General features: G+C 42.8%; 1 protein-coding gene across 2 annotated transcripts in view; it reads left to right on the forward strand.

Annotated features, from left to right (window-relative positions):
* Positions 1–20,017, forward strand: part of OMA1 (OMA1 zinc metallopeptidase) — a 32,392-nt gene that overhangs the window by 6,572 nt on the left and 5,803 nt on the right. Inside the window, exons 3-8 of one of the 2 annotated variants that reach the window (XM_028733323.2) lie at positions 1,569–1,797; positions 2,846–3,019; positions 3,685–3,792; positions 4,348–4,476; positions 8,324–8,398; positions 11,219–11,368. In XM_028733323.2, the coding sequence (XP_028589156.2) occupies positions 1,569–1,797; positions 2,846–3,019; positions 3,685–3,792; positions 4,348–4,476; positions 8,324–8,398; positions 11,219–11,368 (865 nt within the window). The remainder of the gene's footprint in view (positions 1–1,568; positions 1,798–2,845; positions 3,020–3,684; positions 3,793–4,347; positions 4,477–8,323; positions 8,399–11,218; positions 11,369–20,017) is intronic. The other variant, XM_028733326.2, reaches the window with a different exon arrangement.

The raw sequence follows: 20,017 nt of genomic DNA on the forward strand, positions 1-20,017 counted from the left end.
CCCCATCTCTCCCTATTTATTTATTTGTCCTTGAAATCCATCTTCTTTTTAAACTCACCTTCTCAGCCTATGACTTGCCTTAACCTGGATGCCTTAAAAGCTGCCTGATCCACCTATGGGTTTAATATGTACAGAAGCAAGACTTTATGTAGATCCCTAGCTTTGTGGGCAGCTGTATGCATAAATGGGTCCTGGGTTCCTGTCCAGCTGTGGATATGTGCACATAGCCTTTTAAATCCCAAATATGATGCTGCCCATTTGTTTGATGAGAGTGATGGTGGTTCCACACTCACTATTTCCCATATCTTTCTCCTGTTTACTTCCCATTCAGCTTTCCTCCTTCCCTACACCAGCTCTCTCCCCCACCCCTTCTTGTTCAGCTGCCTTTCCTCATCTCTCAGACTCCTCATAACACGCAGCTAACCAATCTCCTTAGTTTGGGAGGCCCCACACTCTCCAGGTGTCAGAGACCAAGCTGAGGAGTACTGCTCTGGTGAGGAGTGGTGGGACCCTCCCCCTGCTCCTGATCAGGATCCTGAAGCTGCCCTGGAGCAGTAAAGATTTGGAACAGTGGTTTGCAGAGGGGCATAGTTCTGACAACGAACGTTGAGAAGAACTGGGGGTTGAACAGCAAAGTGAAGAAGAACAGGAAGAGAGAGAGAGCTAACAGACTCTCTCTCGCTGGAAAGTATTCAGCATATCAGTCCAAGGTCACACAGAGCAGATAAGATGGCTACACAAAAAGCATGGTGGTTGCGAGATGGAAGTGACTGGGGGGAAGTGGGGGGAAGCCTCAATTGGGAACACCTTCAATTCTAATAATGAATGCTTTGTTCTTTTGCTGTGATGATTCAAGACTCTTTAAATGGTAAGGGGCTCTTTGCTTTGTCCTGCTTATCTATGGCCAAAGGGGAGGAAGAAGCCAAGTCCCCGGAGCCTGACACCGGGTTAACCAGAAAACCTCCCTAATTCTCCATTTCTCTCATGTGTACAAGAATGTGCAGCATATCCGTTTTACTTTTGTAGAGTGAGGTATCAAAGTGAACGCTGCTGCAGCCTCATAGCTTGTTGTATCAGTGTCACATTAAACCATAACTAAAGACAACTAACGATGTTAACTATGGTTTAATGTGAGCACTCCACATGTTAGTATATGCCACTGAAAAGGTTTTGCTCTGCTCTTTTTCTGTTTCTGCTGCTGCTAAACTTACAGGAAAGAGCCTGGCTTGTTGTTACGTCCAAACCCTATGGTTTCTTTCTTTCCAAATAAACCATCTGGCAATCAAGGTTTGCTCTTGGCATACCACTTGTGGTTGACACGCCATGAGCCTCAGGTTGGGCACTCAAAACAAGCCAGACCATGGTTTGTTTCCTGGTGGCACAGCAGGCGAAAGAACTTTGGGGCATCATGCACTAGCACGCTATTTGTTTGCATTAAGCAGAGAAGCTTGTCTGTTACGTTTTGACATTTATAACACATGCTGGTAGCACTGATGAGGGTGCAGCAGTCGGGGACACTTGCGATTCGCTCTGGCTTCCTCGAACTTTGCTATATTTGTGCCTTACAGGAGCATAAGAAAATGGTGGAGGGCACTTCCTCCAAACAAGAAGGAGCTGTTTAAAGAAGCTGCAAGAAGAAATAAATGGAAGATAGCCCTGGGCCTGTGTACTTTAGGACTTGTATTTATCCTGTTTTATTTTACTCACTTGGAAGAGACACCAATCACTGGACGTTCTCGGCTTCTGGTGTTTCGGAAAGACCATTTTGCTGAATTGTCCCAGATGGAGTATGCCATGGTGGGTAGCTGTTTAAAAAAAGCAAACATAATAATAATTCCCCTGCCCCACTTAGCAGTAACTGAGATGACTCACAATAACAGTTCAGAGTCTCCTGCTCTACTACTTGAGACCCTTATTAATGCCCAATGCTGGTGATTGAAGATGGGAACTTATATGAAGCATATATCCTGTTTTCTGGCCTTCCCACATAGCTGAGGGAATTTTTCTTCCATTTAAGGAGTGTTGGCAGTGCAATGATTGAGAATATCTGTTTTTACTGCTTGTTACATGAGGAAGATGAATATTGCTTGTTAGTAAATAATATATGTATATATAATTGCTGGTGTATCCCATGTCATTAGGTCACCTTTCCTGAGTTAAATATTTTGCTCGAGCAAATCTTTAAATTTTATTCCCTAAATGGATATCGTACAGCAGGGCATGTCATTTGAGGGGGTGAAATTTATTTTTTGCAAATTTCTTCATTGAGGGGGTCTTAAAAAAACGTTTTTGGGTGCGAGGGATTCAAATCTGCTGTTATATTTGCAATTGGACAACATTTAGCTTGCTAAGACTATGTTTGCTTAAGAAGCAAATAAACTGCTTTTGGAAAGCCAAAGAATTTTAATTTTGCTTTCTGAAAGTGTCAGGTAAAATCATAAATATACATAATATAAGTAAACAAGAATAATATTAAAATATAAGTACTTGGCAGTCATTTTTAAATTATTTCTATGCAATTTTACACACATTTTATTTAGCAAACAAAATTAGATTAATGTAACCAAAATATCTTTTGAATTCCCAAGTCATTCTACAACTTTTTAGCACCCTTCATTTTGGGAATTTGGGAGCTGAAAAATTCATCATGCCCTGATGAATTTGGTGGATGTCTCCTCCCCACTCATATGGTGGATGTCTCCTCCCCACTCTGAATTAGATTGCATCATATATTTTTTAATTTGTACTGACCTCTCTTTCATGGATATTCATGCATATTAATGTATCTATTGCAATTTTACTTGCCTTGAATCGGTCAGTATGCTGCGTCTTCTTTTTCTTCCAGTGGGTCAAAGAATTTAAAAGCAGAATGTTGCCTGAAACGGACCCCCGTTACCAGGAGGTCAAAAAAGTCTTTTTGCATCTGATTGACAGCAACAAGGATTTTCCAGGACTCTCTGAGTTCAAGTGGACTATCCATGTGGTGGAGGGACCAGACATTAATGCTGTTGTGCTTCCAGTAAGTAAAAATCAAACACCAAGAGATGTAATAATTCAGAAATAAGTTACTGACAGCGAATTCCTGTTGTCCGTGGGAGGACGTCCCAGAGGCCGAAGGGGTGAGGGTGGGGGGGTCGTAGCTCAGAGGCAGAGCATCTCCTTGCTCTTCCAGATTCAGTCCCTGGCTTCTGCAGGCGAGGCTGGGAATGTCACCAAATCTGAATCACTGGGGAGCCTCTTCCAGTCAGTGCAGACAGTGCTGGGCTTGACTTGGTACCGCTGTCCTTCCTCTGCCATTATTGCTTTCACAGTAGAGAGGGCAAAAAGGTGTTGGGGAGAAGAGGAGCTTCTAGGATCCAGCCTCCCCCAGTCCACATACACGGATTGAGAGAAAACATGTCCTGAAGTTTGTGTGCTGATTTTCTCTCCTTTTCTGACCAACGTGCAGGAAAGTCTCCCTTCCTCACCTCGCCCCCCCAAAAGAAGTGTGCTGAAGAAAAGGAGGAATAAAGAAGAAACACAACTTCTCTTTTTCCCTCCATTCTGTCTCTCACCCCCTCTCCCAATTTTTCTGCTCTGCTGGTGCTGGCCTGGCCAAGATGTGGGTTCACCCCCACCCCCCACTTTGGATAGCTCTGTGAAACAATTTGTTTGCAGTATTATTTTTCCTCTCTTTGCCTGCAGAATGGACAACTGTTTGTTTTCACTGGTATGCTATCTGCTGTGTCAGATATCAATGAGCTGTCTTTCATTCTGGGACATGAACTTGCTCATGCTGTTCTGGGACACGGGGTATGTATCCTGTTTTAAAAAGTGACGTTGCCAAAGCCCTCTGAAACTAAACACATGGTCATAGGTGACCAATGTGGAGACCACCATATTTGACTGGAATTACCCAGCGATGCTCACAGCCTGCCTCTTAGGGCTAATAAGCTTTGCTCCAAACTCTGCATCTGTGATGTTAATTGAACTGACATAGTCAGAAGTTAGGGGTGTGTCGTACAACTGAATAGCTCTTTATAGGCCTTCCTTACCCAGGGTTGGTACTTTCCAGCATCCAGTGCTTCTTCTGCCAGCATTGTGGCTTCATACAGTGTTTCTCCAAGTTGGATCTCCAGTTGGACTACAACTCCCATAATCCTTAGCTAGCAGGATGTGATGGGAGTTGTAGTCCAGCAACAGCTGGCGAACCAAGTTGGAGAAGTAACAGCAACTTCTGCGTCTTCACGTTTTGTAAAAAGGGTCGGTAGACAGCGCATCGTTTTGAATACAGAAAACCTTAAATATCCATGCGCAATATTAGGACATAAATAGGTGGTTTTTAAATACTGTTTTCCTTGTTTCAAGGCAGAGAAGGCGAGCCTGATGCATTTTGTGGATTTCGTGCTCCTCATTCTTCTCATAATGATTTGGGCTGTTTGCCCTGTAGACAGCTTAGCGATCGTAGGCCACTGGCTCCAAGCCTGGTTTCAAGAGGTAAGATGATCACCGTTCTACAGAGCATTCGTCTAGCTCCTGCATCGGGGGTGTTCTTTGTGGGGGGAGGTCTCTGTATTACAGGACACAGTGCTTCATTTAATAGACTATGGACCTGATCTAGCAGTAAACTTGCGGTCTTAAGTCAGCTTGTGTGTTGGATCTAAGAAGGGGAAAGAAACTGCAGTTCAGCCTGGGTGAGTAGCTAATTACAAGCCCGGGCTTGCCTTTTCCCCATGGGAAGCAGGTCTTGATCTCACTGTTTTAAAAATAAGACGGTTGCAACAAAGGTAGGTCATTTCATGGGTGTATTATGCATACTGTCATAGGTGTGGTTTGTTTGTTTGTTTTTAAAAAACACCATTGGATTGATTCACGAAAGACACATATATTGCCTTCTAGTTTGTAAACTTCAGACTGTTGTGAGCTGGGAGTCAACGCTAGGAAATGGAAGTACTTTGTTATTTCCCTGGCCGCTGCTCTGAGCCAGTAAACATTTTTCTTATAAATTCGTTCTGCTGGCCCTAGACATACTACTGAGTGGAGCATACTTACCTAGAATCAATAATTTAAATTCTACTGTAGCATTCATCACCCACAATGTTCAATCTCTGGAGGATGGCATGCATTTTGCAATAGAACTTCCTTCTCCTTTTATGCCTTTGCATTTTTAAAGGTTAGCTTGATCACCCAGAAAACGATTTAAAATGCAATATTGTTCTTCGTACATCTGTTGAGCCAATATTGTGCTATTTTAACATTCTTGGGTAAAACCCACAGATCTCCCCAAGTGATCCGAGAACCTCAGATGCCCTGAGATCCTTCCACTTGGGCTTCTTTCTTTCTTTCTTTCTTTCTTTCTTTCTTTCTTTCTTTCTTTCTTCTTCTTTTGCTCCGTGCTACAAGGCTCATTAACCAGGAACTGAGAAGAGAATAAATGGTCCTGCTCTCCCTGCAAAGTTTCTTATTACACTTGAACTTCCTGCCAGTCAGGAATAAAATCAGAGATGTAGGAAAAGGCAGTTCAGTAACCTAACCTAAAATGGCTGAGAGAACTGTCAGGATGATCAATGATACTTCAGCACCAGGCTTGCTTTATAGTACACAAGTTGCCAAACCCAGTTCTTCGCTCTCTGTCACATTTGGCAGTTTCTTTCTCTTCACTTTCCAGAAGTGTAAAATGCCTGTGGTAGCTCTTTTCTTTTTAAAAAGGGAGGTGCCAGGAAAACTTCTGAGGTTGCAGAAACGTGGTGATTTTATTATTGCTGTTTCTTGGTTTCCACAGCTGTCTGGGCTGGGTACGGTGCTGCTCCCTCTAGCAATATTCCATATTATCCTCTCAAGTCAATGTTGTAACTTTGTATTATCACTCTGACAACCGGAAGTCAGTAAGTTGCATAATTAAATGCGATCTCTGGTGACCCACAAGGCACTGAGCAAGACCATTGGCTTCTCAAATTAAATTTTTTTTATTTCATTTGGTAGTGTTCATAAACCACCTTTCCTTGTGAAAAAGAAGGTGGTTTACAAAATAAAACTGCTACAGTAAAGTAACAATATAACATACCGTATTTTTCGCCCTATAGGGTGCACCGGCCCATAGGACGCACTTATTTTTTTTTGGGGGGGGGGGGAAATAAAGGGGGAAAAATTTATTCCCCCCCCCAGCCCCAAAGAGCAAAGAAGCCATGACAGCGAGTGGAATGGATCCCGCTCGCTGTCCTGGCTTCCTTTTTAGCCTCGGGGCTGGGGGTCCGGGAGCGAAGGCGTGGTTGCGCAACCTCGCCATCGCTCCCGGAGCTTGTGGGGCTGGGGGCGGGGGAAGCCCGAGCTTCCCCCGACCCCAGCCCCCAGAACAGGTCCGAGAGCGATGGCGAAGGTGCGCGCAGCTTCGCCATCGCTCCTGGAGCTTGCCGGGCTGGGGGGATAGCTTCCTGAAGCCTGGAGAGTGAGAGGGGTCGGTGCGCACCGACTCCTCTCACTCTCCAGGCTTCAGCGAAAGCCTGCATTTGCCTCATAGGACGCACACACATTTCCCCTTCATTTTTGGAGGGGAAAAAGTGTGTCCTATAGGGCGAAAAATACGGTAGTTAGTGCCTTGGAATAACCATGTGGCCAGGTAGTTTTTTTACCAACTGGTGAAAATGTGTTATTGCAAGATTAATACATGATTAACACAAGATTTGAAAAACTGCCTCCTCCCTCAGAGTACTGGATTAAAAAGATCCCAATTCCACTATTTTCAGTGACACTCTGGAAGGGGAGTAAGTTTATGAAACCTGTGGTCCATGCAAAATATGAGGTATTTCAAATACAGTTGGAAATATGGTATCAATTCAAATGGACTTTGGTCCATTACAGAACTAGGGCAAGGGCCCCTGTGGCCCTGCAGGTGGTTCCTGACTACTGGGTATGCAGACTGGGGCTGATGGGAGTTGAAGTCTATCCACATCTGTAGGCCCCATGTGCTCCCCATGCCTGTAGGGTTAAAACGAAATGAAATTTGGCAGTATTGTCAAATATCAGGCTGAAAAATCAGGTTTTTTGTTTGTTTTTAAAAGGAACAAACATGGAAACTGAATAAACTCTATTACAGCTGAGGAGAGTCTTGAGGCTGTAATAAGGCATGTCCATCTTTCATATCCACAATTTACTTTCAGTTGGGCTACTGCACAGAAAACCTGCTATCCAAGTTTTTTTGCTGTCATAATTGCAGTGTGAAGCCTTACAATGTGTGGGTAATTTCCCATGACATTTTGGGAACTGGGCGGCAGGTAGATTGGAGCTGGGCAGGGCTTTCCTTGGGGCGAGACAGTGCCTCTTCTACAGTCATCCTAAGTTGTTACCATCCACCCTCATCACCGCTCTCTCTGACTTCGATCTCTGTGCTCTGCTGTCACCGCCAGTCGTTGGTTTACACTGTATTATAATTCATGGATATTTGCATTACATTTTGCATTGAAAAGCTTTAATATGAGGGGGAAAGCACTCTGCATATGCTCCAAAGTGCTTTTTTCCTTAAGACCTCTGCCATGGATTTAGAGGTGAACACGCTGCATTTTAGCTTCAACTGCTGCGTTTTTCTCTGCTACCGGCTGAAGAGGCAGAGAAGGGAGAGCGGCACAGAGAGATAGCAGAGCTGCGCAATGGAAGCGTGCCGGACGCCATGTTGAACGACCTATCTCGTCACTTTTGGCCTCTTAGCCGGCATAGGTTATGGTCCTCCCACAAACACGCATATTGCTGTGCCTCAATGTTTTTTGTAATCATCTGTAAAATGGGACCAATGACAGCTAAATGGTCTAAATGTAATAAAGCACATAGATGTCTCTTTATCTGATGTGTCTGCAGAATACCTCACTGCTTTTATTATCAAAACCCATCTGGCTGCATGCATTTTAGTTTCCTTTTTTCGCCTGTGGCTAAGCTCTGGCCTCTTGTCATTATTTGCCAGGCCATGCAAATACTCCCCGCTTAGCTGCACCCACTACTTCAATCTATAAAATGCTGGAGCATATCCTATCATTCTGTCTACTGTAGATGAGAGAGAGAGAGAAAAGTGAAGAAGCACCGCTGGCATGCATGGCTTTTATTGGAACCAAACTCTAGAACGCAGCAGGTCCTCATCCAGGCTGCTAATGCAACTGCTGATTTAGCTGCTTCCTAAATTCCCAAGGAAAAATGTACATCTACAGCCTCTTCTCTAAGCTCTTTGCAGAAAGAGTAGGAGGGGGAACGCTTCTGCTGAAACTTGTCTGTCTGTTGCATGTAAGTTAGGAAAATGCTTACTTTGGTTTCAGAAACTGGCAAGAACAAAGTTCCGATGTCTCTTTCCTTTCCCTTCTAGTTGCTGTTCAATAGGCCATATAGCAGGACATTGGAAGCGGAGGCTGACAAAATCGGGCTTTGGTTTGCTGCTAAGGTAATAATAGTTTTTGTCAACAGGATAGAAAAAGTTCCTTTGCTTCATTTTAAGTAGACAGTGTTTTTCACAAATGGTTTTCTGTGTATAGTTGTAACACCTTTTAAATGTACAGTGGTACCTCTGGTTACGTACTTACCGGTAATTCGTTCCGGAGGTCCGTTCTTCACCTGAAACTGTTCTTAACCTGAGGTACCACTTTAGCTAATGGGGCCTCCTGCTGCCACCGTGCCACCGGAGCACGATTTCTGTTCTCATCCTGAAGCAAAGTTCTTAACCCAAGGTCCTGTTTTTGGGTTAGCGGAGTCTGTAACCTGAAGCGTATGTAACCCGAGGTGCCACTATATTTGCTGTTTTTGTGTTTTAAAATGTTTTTGATTGTCTTGTGTGTAAACCGCCATGAAATGGTTGCTTCGAATGTGATTAATAAAAATGATATTATGAATAATAATTTGGGATTTCAGTATGAGGCTCATCAAAATACAAAAATATCCTTACCATTTCATATGTACAGGAATGGGATAACTGTACCACCACCGCCACCTAGTGTTAGTATTAGTATTAGAATTTATTATTAGAACACACAAACTAGTTAGCTTGACTGCTGGGAGAGGATCAAAGTTAGTGGACAACTTATTTTCACAGGCATTTTTGCAAACAGTGCTGTTCACAAGAACTTTTATTCCTCTGGGTGAAAATCCATCAAGCTTCTTTCTAGGGTTGACGATATTGCCAATGCTTATTGGTTTGTTACAATTATTTATATTTGGCCTTTGAGGATACAGAAAAGTAGGAAGCATTTACGCCCAAAGGAGAGAATGATGCTTCAGCATGTACTTAAAGGGTGTCTGGATGAGGGAAAACGGCCTTGTTCAAATTTGTTTGCTTGTTTGCTTTTTCACCTCACTTTCCTCCATTCTGGAACCAAGGGCAGCTTCATATAACAAATTGTTAAAAAACCCCTCTTCAATGAAATATAAAACATAAATAACAAATTACTCCCTTATAATAGATACCACAGTGCAGCTGCTTTATTAGCCATAGGCGCTGGATTCTGAGGGCTGAGACACTTCCTCCCCCCCCCCAATGTGTTTTGTGTTTTTGGAGCGGACCAGGAGCCCTCAATGTTCAGAGGGCTGCATGCACGATGTTAGGATGTCGCACGACATCTCCTCAATCGCCTGGAGAAGCTGGTGCCTCTGATAAGGGCTCACATCTACCCAGCACACAGTAATATTTATTATCCAAATGCCTGGAGCATCTTTAACCTGGTGCGTGTGTATCTCTCAGTTCTGCGTCCAAAGCTATGGAGACCTCTAATTTGCCCTGGGCTTCAGGCCATCCCAGCCTAGGAAGCTATTTGAGTACTAAGCCAAAACCAAGGGAAAGGGTTAATCAGATCTTTATTGGAAAAGTGTAGTCACTGAGAAAAATATTTGAAAAGAAATGTAACTTGAGATGAGAAATTTCAGTCTATGAGAAAGAGACGCTTTGTAGTTGTAATACAGAACTACTTGTTTGAAAAGGGAGAAAGAGTGAAAGCGGTGGAGACCTGTGTTGCAGTTATCAACTTGAACTTGTAACACCAATTGAAACAGAGGACAGCTTGGTTCACATGTCACAGTGAGCCATACTGGGACCATGTAAATGTGCTGGTTGCTGGAGAGACCCAGATCTGTGGAATCAGTGCTGCTACAAATGCTTTGATTGTTAACCAAAACTCTTTAAAACAACAACAACAACAACAACTCCTCTCTCTCTCTCTCTCTCTCTCTCTCTCTCTCTCTCTCTCTCTCTCTTTCTCTCTCTTTCTCTCTCTCTCTGCATTAATTCAGAGAAGTATTGGGTTTTAAGCCAAATACATATTGATTGATTTATTTAAAAATAAGCTCTTCCCTTCTTTCCTTCCGTGGCGTGTTTATTTGTCTCAAGCACTTTATAAGTCTGTTTCCATTTCATCCATTTTGCTACAGCAGCTCCTTCTTTGCCTGTAAAGGTCAAGAACTTAACCCAGATGGTTTTGCTTCTATTAGCATAATTGGTATCTCCTCCTCTTGCATTGGCATATGTGCAGAAATGCCACCTGTTCCGTTTCCAGAGTTGTTTGCATTTGCAGGCACTGTGCAGTTTCCCCATGACTCGAGTTCCAGTCTTCAATACTTTTATTTAAAAAATATATTTAAAAATCAATATAGGTTGTTGTTGTTTTAAAAAACAATTTCCCAGTGTTAGTTTGCTAATGTTAAGCAGTTCTTCCTTTTACTCTTCTTTTAGCATTTAGCATATGCTACGGAACCCAGTAGTTCCATAATTTTAATTTTAATTTATAACCCAGTACATGCCATTAGCAAGCTCCAGCCTTTCATTTGATGTAAATGCTCATTTATTTTCCTTTTTTCTCTTTCCCATGGTTTTCTTCTTTAACCTTGGAAGTTAAAACAGTTTTCCCTTGATCATTGATATCATAACATTTATGATACTTTGCCACTTACATTTCCCTTCTAGAAAATGTATTTTTCTGCTGCCAGCTCTGACTGTTATTGTCTCAGGTCTCACCCATGTTGAGTCATTGTTTAGAGTTGCATCTGAACCAGCTCACCTGCGAAGCACTTTTTGCTCAGCCCAGAAATTAACAACTTGATTTTATTTCGTTAAGGCTGTTGCTCCCAAGAGTTTCAGAGCATTGAAGACGTAGAGAAACCTACTTATCTATGCCTTTTCTCTGCTTTTGATGTGAAGGAAACGGCCAGTGATGTTTACAAGCATCTTAAGATTGCAGTTCAGTATCTTTCTGAGATATCACCTTCTCTTTCTTTCTAGGCTTGTATGGATGTAAGAGCAAGTTCTGTATTCTGGCAGAAAATGGAGCTCGCTGAGACTCTTACAGGGCAACCAAGAGTGCCAGAATGGTTTTCTACACACCCCTCCCATGAGAATCGAGCTGAGCATTTGGACAGACTTATTCCAGAGGTGAGGTGGTTTGGGAGTTTTGGTGTCTTTAAACTGAGTATCATTTTTCACATGTCTGTCCCATCCTTCTTTGAGTTGCCAAGGGCAGCGTGTATATATAGGATTGATTTCGCACACTCACACACTCCAAATCTAATAGTCATTATGAGTTGCTTTCTTAGCTGCCAATTTTCTAAGACAAAGATACCGTCGAAGTACTTGCTGTATATTGCTTAGATTTACTGAAATCTATCTTGGTCCCCCCAAGCTGCAGACCTTCAGCTTTCTCGCAGGAACAAATGTGCCTCTCTCTTCAGCAACTCCTAACCTGTTCCCGTTTCCTGTTTATCATTTATACATTTGCAAGCTGCTTTGTAATCTTTGCCCTCAAATGATCCTGTCATTGTTCATATTTCAGTCTAGGGCCATACAATAATCCTATGGCAAAGGTGAGATTTGAAACCAGACCTCTTAGTCCAGGCTAAATGTTACCTAGTATTAGAGCACAAGTTTGTCTGTAAGTAATCTTAATGGAGGGACGCGGGTGGCGCTGTGGGTTAAAGCCTCAGTGCCTAGGGCTTGCCGATCGAAAGGTCGGCGGTTCGAATCCCCGCGGCGGGGTGCGCTCCTGTCGCTCGGTCCCAGCGCCTGCCAACCTAGCAGTTCGAAAGCACCCCCGGGTGCAAGTAGATAAATAGGGACCGCTTACTAGCGGGAAGGTAAGCGGCATTCCGTGTGCTGTGCTGGCTCGCCAGATGCAGCTTGTCACGCTGGCCACGTGACCCGGAAGTGTCTGCAGACAGCGCTGGCCCCCGGCCTCTTAAGTGAGATGGGCGCACAACCCTAGAGTCTGTCAAGACTGGCCCGTACGGGCAGGGGTACCTTTACCTTTACCTTTTAATCTTAATGGGGACACGGGTGGCGCTGTGGGTAAAAGCCTCAGCGCCTAGGGCTTGCCGATCGAAAGGTCGGTGGTTCGAATCCCCGCGGCGGGGTGCGCTCCCGTCGTTCGGTCCCAGCGCCTGCCAACCTAGCAGTTTGAAAGCACCTTCGGGTGCAAGTAGATAAATAGGGACCGCTTACCAGCGGGAAGGTAAACGGCGTTCCGTGTGCTGCGCTGGCTCGCCAGATGCAGCTTTGTCACGCTGGCCACGTGACCCGGAAGTGTCTGTGGACAGCGCTGGCTCCCGGCCTCTAGAGTGAGATGAGCGCACAACCCTAGTGTCTGTCAAGACTGGCCCGTACGGGCAGGGGTACCTTTACCTAATCTTAATGGAGTGCTTTAATGTGGCCTCAATCTCAATGCTTTTGGATTTTTAGCAGTGGACGCTAGTCCAGACAATTATGAACAAGCTGTTCCTCTAAGCTTCTGTCAAATCTGCCATTTCATAGGATTTGAGTTCAAGTACAACTGCTTGTCTCTTGGGCCCTAACTCACAGGCACTAAGTAAGAACTGTTTTGCCTGCAATGTTAAACCGTATTTAAACAGAAACTAATGTAGAAGGGACGCGGGTGGTGCTGTGGGTTAAACCACAGAGTCTAGGACTTGCAGATTAGAAGGTTGGTGGTTCAAATCCCCACAACTGGGTGAGCTCCCGTTGCTTGGTCCCTGCTCCTGCCAACCTAGCAGTTTGAAAGCACGTCATTGTACATAACATAACTGGTGTATGTGCACAGACATGCATTTTTTTGTTAAACTAAATGGCCAATGGTATGTTTTGATCAGCATCATATGGAGATGGGGTGGTAAAAACAAACTGGTCTGTGAAAATGCCCCATTCCTCCATGGCATGCTCCTCTAACTTTTATCTTTATATTCCAGTAAGTTATTTTGCTCTCATTGTTGAAAAACAAAAACCTTGCATACCTTATTTCATTGGATAATTTCAATGTTTTTCTTTTATCGTTGTACAACCAAGGACGATTTTATAACTTTTTTGTACATAGCTGTTACATGTAGAGCAATCTGTCTTTAAGTAGGGGTAAATTACTCTAAACAAAAATTTGATCTTGGATAGTTTTCCCTTCAAGTAAAGTGTCTTGTTGTTTAAATAAGCTTCTTGGGGTTTTTTTTAAGTGCAAGTAGATAAATAGGTACCGCTCCAGCGGGAAGTTAAACGGTGTTTCCGTGTGTTACTCCGGTTCACCAGAAACAGCTTAGTCATGCTGGCTACATGACCCGGAAGCTGTACGCCGGCTCCCTCAGCCAATAAAGCGAGATGAGTGCCACGACCCAAGAGTCGGCCACGACTGGACCTAATGGTCAGGGGTCCCTTTACCTTTATTGGTTAATGCAGAGCATCATGACACATGCAGCTAATAAAGTGCAAACTTCACCCCTCCTCTATTCCTGCTGTTGTTGCACCGCCATGTAACAACTTGCAAAACAACATCAAACCTTGCGTTACGTGAAATACATTTGACAAACACGCAAGACGTAACCGGCTGTGCATTCACTTAAACAATACTCTTCTATATATTCTTATCACAACATCAAATGTTTATCTTGCACATAAACAACACATAAAGTGCAATAACATAGACAGAAGTCCCAATAAATCAGTTCATTTACAAAGACCAAATATCTGCTGGTTTCTGTTCCACATATGTTCATAAAGTCCAAACTGGAGCCTACTACAGTTCCACAGTGTTGACAAGTATTTCCGGAATACTGCCTTGTTTCGCTCTCATGGGCTTCATCAGTTGTACATATTCTAAGTAATATAAATGAATATAATGTCGTCATTCAACCTATTTTAACAAATTTAAATTATATAAACAATTGTGCTATAGAAGTACATACCATATATGAAGTATCAAGATAATAGAACTTATAACATAGTGGTTTCTGCAGTGAACAACAACTGTTACAATGTAAGATTATATAGACAGGCGCAGCATTGATTTTGGTTACAGGTGACAGCAATCTGCAGCTGTAAGGTTTTCTTCCTTAAGTGACCCCTTTAAAACAACAAATGTAAAACAAACTTTATACATACACAGGTGTTATACATACAAGCATTAGTAATGACTCATAGAAAGCAACTATAATCAATTTCAGTATACAAACCTGAGGGATGCGAAGAATCAGGTAGGAAAATAAATCTCGTTTCTTTTTGCGTAAGAATTTTCTTTGCTCGTTCTACAGGACCTAGATATACCCAAATTACGAAAAATGTCATATCTTCATCTGAATGCGACGCTTGAATGAAATGCTGTACTAAAGGAGTTGGGAAAGAGCAAAGCAAACACCTGTTTGCATTAAACTATAGGTTGTTTTTTTAAAAAAAAACACATTAGAGGGGCCTTAATATTTTAGGAGTTTTCTCTTCACATTCTGGTTCTGATTTCGTGGTACTCTTGGCTTGAGTCCATACCAGTGAATCTCTGGTGCAGTAATAATACTTATTAGTGCGTCGGTCCCCAGTCTTTTGCAGCAAACATTTCCTGAACCTTGTATGCTATGTCCTGTTTGTTCTGTAATAGCAACTTTTCTCATCATAAATTGGTTTACTGTTTAGGGATGAGATAAAAACCAATTTATACAGAGCAAGTTATGTACTCCTTTTTATATATTTCTAAATATGTTGTTTTGAAAGGCATCAGTTGACATGCTTAGTGTTTTCTTATTTTTTTTAATGAGAACAACTACCAAATCTGAAAATAGAGTGCAAATTGCAAATACACATATTAGATGCAGAGTCTGCAAAATAATGGTGATATATAATGAAACAAATTTATACACAAATTGGCCAGTACAGACATAATCTTAGAGGGCAAGAAGATAATTTATATTGGTTATCTTCCAGTCTCCTCTTCAGTCAAATATTTCTGTGACAGGAATAGTAAGTGGATCACTAGAAGTGTGACATGAAGGATCTTCTCGCTCTGCTCACTCTCCTAGCCAGCTGTATCTGGAAAGTTCATTAACCGTTTTTGCTGTCCTTGGATTCAGGAAGAGAGTTGTGGTTTGCATGTTGTTCTCCTTTAGAAATGGCATGTATATTGTGTGTTCTGTTCGCTAACAGTTAGTTAAACCAAAGGTTGCTCTGCTTTATTTGGAGACATACTTCGTTTTCGTTTTATTCCGTAATGTTGCATGTTTACATATAGATTTGCTTTAACCAGGCTTTGTTCCACAAATCATAAGTTGTCTCACAGATGAGGAAACACACCATGACTCTCCATCCCTTGCCTAAGCTTGCTTTGTTTTCCAGCTGTGCTTGCCTTGTGCCTCTCTTTCTTAATGAATGTCTGGGGTGGGGTGGCTGAACAAACCGTGGTTAAGCAAAGTTTATGGATTTGGACATAATGCCAAACCATAGTTAAAACAAACCATGGTTCTCTGCCAACAACAAACCACAGCTTCACGTCATGTTTTGTTGGCAACTCCCATTAGCCTTTGGGCTGGATTGAATGTTCAAACCATAGGTAGGCCAAACAAACTATGGCTTAGTGTTTGCGCAAAACTGCTCAGTATAGCTTAGAATTCTTACAAACTCTTTAGGATGTCAGAAATTATGATTAGGCAATTTTTGATGATGATGATGATGATGGTGTGTATACTAGCTTTCATCCAAGGCTGGTTCTCAGGTGGTTCATAACAGGTCTGGTATAGTATGCTAAGGGTTGAGTCAGGCATTTGATGCTAAGGAGGCTGTCGATGAAGAAGTCCAGATGATCAGTAGAGAAGCTGACTCTGGAATAGAAATGCAGCCTGCTATGGATTGTTTTGTACTCCATCTGAAGTCCCAGCGGGTTCAGGAGCTGACATAGCTCCTCGATATCCAAGTGGCTGTTGCGACTGGAAATGCCTTTGCCCAGCTTCAGCTGGTGCACAAGTTGCACCTCTTCCTGAAGTACCAACACCTCCCACAAGAACTGGCCCAACAGTTGCCATTGATATTAGGCAGGTGCCTTGTTTTTTAGCATGAGCTTAAAACATTTTTTTTTAGGCAAGTCTACCCTAAGGAAATCAGCCCTGAGTGCTCACTGGAAGGACAGATCGTGAAGTTGAGGCTCCAATACTTTGGCCACCTCATGAGAAGAGAAGACTCCCTGGAAAGACCCTGATGTTAGGAAAGATGGAGGGCACAAGGAGAAGGGGACGACAGAGGATGAGATGGTTGGATAGTGTTCTCGAAACTACAAACATGAGCCTGACCAAACTGTGGGAGGCGGTGGAAGACAGGAGTGCCTGGCGTGCTCTGGTCCATGGGGTCACGAAGAGTCGGACACGACTAAACGACTAAACAACAACAACCCTAGTTTTTAATTATTTGTTTTTAACTGTAAACTGCTTAGGGGTTTTGCTACAATCACGTGGTATGCAACTTTTGTCGCATAAGAAGAAGAAGCATTGTGATTGTCACCAAAAGTCCTGCCCCGTGTTCTGTTGCCAAGGGAGAACACTTGTCAATGACACGAAACCAGGGCTATTTCCGTGACAGTACCCTGGTTGTGGGACTCTCTCTTTGTAGTTCATCTGGTCTTGCCTTTAATGGCTTTTAAGCAGGCAATCAGGACCTTTTTATTCTGCCCAGCTTTTCATGGTTCTTAATTGGTTGTTAATTTTTCTCTCTTGATGCTGGTTTTTTTATTGATTTGTTTTTAATATTTTTTATTGCTCTCACTTTATTATAGGGTACGGCATGTGGCCTTATGGACTGCTGGGGGGTGGAGTGAGTCTTGGGGAAAAGCAGAGAGAGAGAGAGAGAGAGAGAGAGAGAGAGAGAGATATTTAATAGGGCCACAGTTGCTGCATATGCACATCCCAGTAAACCATGGTTAATGGCTTGCTGTGAGTGTGCCTATTGCTTTTGCTTCATTCTTTCTCTCTAGCAAGTGGGAGCAGCAGACCATAGCCCTCTGCTTACTATTATACTTGAACCAAGGGTCATGGTTTGTTGTTGTGCTCCTCACTTTGATGACCAACAGTGGTCCCTTGTTTGCAAATGCAGCCATGCTGCAACTTAACTTAAGCACCCCCTGGTTTGTGACTACAATGCATGTCATACCTTCATCATCTTAAATACCGTGCCTTCTTTCTGCAAATCTACTGATTGAACTATATAGCATGAGAAGAAGAAATACAGAATTTCCTAGAGATGACCTAAAGTATTTCTCTCCCCCCCCCACACCATATATGAGAGGGGGAAATCCCAGCTGTTTTCAAGCCTGTGGTATCGGAGCCTTCCAGGATTAAAAGCAAGTGCTGACTCTTATTGAAAAGCTGTGTGATCCATTCTTCCTGCAAGGCTGACTGTTTTCAAAGCACTGACACATTTATGTAGAGAAAAGCCATTCCTGGCTTACCTTGAGCTGTGCAGCAGGAAGTGGAAAGGGGTTTTAAATTGGGCATGGGAAGGGAGGAACATTGGCTTTCAGGGTGGTTGGGGAGATATTTTAAAATGTAAGGTTAGGTTTCAGAGATTTAGGATGAGAAGGAAGTGAGATGGGAAATTTAACACATGGATAGTCAAAAGGTAGAAAATGCAGAGAACCAATAATTTTAAATGCTCTTTTTGGGATGACTTTAGGTTGCTGTCAGACCCGTGAGTAAAAAGTCCCCCGGTTAAGCAGCTGACATTAATGGCGTTAGGGAGGGGTTCCTATGAAGACATTCATTGAATGCTCATTGTGTTAATTTCAAATTTGTCCAAATAGTATATATCACATAGTTTCACTGCAACTTTCAAGGAAACATCTGTGTGTTGGGGTGCATGACCATTTCCTCTTTAGAGTTGATAATGCAAAATGTGCCATTTGAAAAGAAATTAATTGAAAATCCAGAGGAATGCATGCATAACTGTCTGTGTGCTACACGTGTGTGCACGAGAGAGATAGACAGAGGGAATAGCAGAGATATATTTCAGTTTTGTATCTCTCAGTGGTAAGATGAAGATTTTCCAAACTGTGGATTATAGCTACTTAAATTATGATGAGTGGAATGTTGAAAGCAGCTATAGTTGATACTGAAGTCTAGGAAATACTCTGTTGTGAGCTTAAAAACACAAACAAAGCATATTTTTATTTACTGTTCTCTTTCATTTGATGCCACTTTGTGAATTCCATTCTAAACTAAGTGTTCAGTGTTTGGGGAAAGATTTTCAAAAGCAAAAAGTGGCATTTACATCTCATTGAATATTGCTATGTCGCGCTTTGTCGTTGCCTGGGAAAAGCTGTCCCTTGGGTTTCATTCACATGCCGGCCTTTTAAAAGGTAATTGTACTTCCTGGCTACCAAATCCCTAAGTAGTTGCGGTGACTCCCCCCCCCCCCACATCCATAATTAATGCAATAGTGGCATCTGCATTGGGGGGTCATAAGAATATGTCACAGAACACAATATACTGATTCTGTGGGGCTGCTGCCACAAGATACTAGACAGTTGAACTTTCCATAGGCATGATTTACATGGTAGGACTTGCATCTGTCATTTTAGAAGTTCTCTCAAATGCCACAGCTCTTTCTGCTAAGAAGCTCAGATTGTGTATGCATGTGATTGGGGACTTACCAGTGGGAAAGAAATCGTTGCCTGGTCCTTAACAAAAATGCTGTTCTACCTGGTATTTGCTAACTCTTGTCTCAGGATAGTTCTAGGCATTTCAGGCAAATTGCATTGCTGTGTCCCTTTGCATGCCCATCCAGATTAAAGGTCATGAAGGCGCTGTGCTGAAGCATATTAGGGTTTTGTTACAGAGGCAGGGATAAAGACACACACAGCCTCAGCCCAGACATATCTTTCCTCTTAAATCTTCTGCAACACAAGCAATACTGTGTGCTTGGTCAAGCAGTATGGCCTGATCATGTTTCCAAGTTACATGTTGATTATTATTATTATATTATATTATATTATATTATATTATATTATATTATATTATATTATATTATATTATATTATATTATATTATTTTTATTATTTATACCCCACCCATCTGGCTGGGCTTTCCCAGCCACTCTGGGTGGCTTCCAAAAAATATTAAAATACATCAAACATTAAAAGCTTCCCTAAACAGGGCTGCCTTCAGATGTCTTCTAAAAGTCTGGTAGTTGTTGTTCTCTTTGACATCTCTTTGACATAAAATCATTTTGCCACTGGAAACACAGCTGAGGCCTCTCTATCTTGTGACCAGGGACCACTTGCTCTGCTTTGAATTGTGACTCTCTTTTTTCTGGCATGCCTCTTTGAACATGCCAGTACAGGCAGAAATTCAACCAGAGCAGCTTTTCCTAGCAGGCCTTTTGTCTGGCTGCTTTCATGCAAGGGCTCCCAGCAACAGCAGGCCCAGGTGGGCAATCCGGTATTCCAAACCTCTCCCATAGGTATGCCCCAAACATGACAAAATCCTCCTCAGCATCTTATCTGCTGGCATTTTGCGTAATGGTTAGAGCATACAGGCAGGGATTGTTCCAAAGCAGTGGTCATTCCATCTTAGGGTAGCAAGGATAACTTTCTGGAGCGCCCACCCACTTGCTAAAGGCCATCGCTGCTGAGGCCTACGTATCCCCCTTGGATATGGAGATATGAGCTCAGGTGGCTGCCCTGTAGATTTTTTCCAGGGGGGTGTTCTTGTGGATTGCAGCTGTGGTTGCCACTCCCCCCCCCCCAACTGAGTGGGCAGGGATCTGCAAGTGTGAGGTCTTAGCTTTGGCTCTGAGGCCCTGACC

Source organism: Podarcis muralis, chromosome 5 (genome assembly GCF_964188315.1).
Source record: "Podarcis muralis chromosome 5, rPodMur119.hap1.1, whole genome shotgun sequence".
Taxonomy (NCBI): Eukaryota; Metazoa; Chordata; class Lepidosauria; order Squamata; family Lacertidae; genus Podarcis; species Podarcis muralis.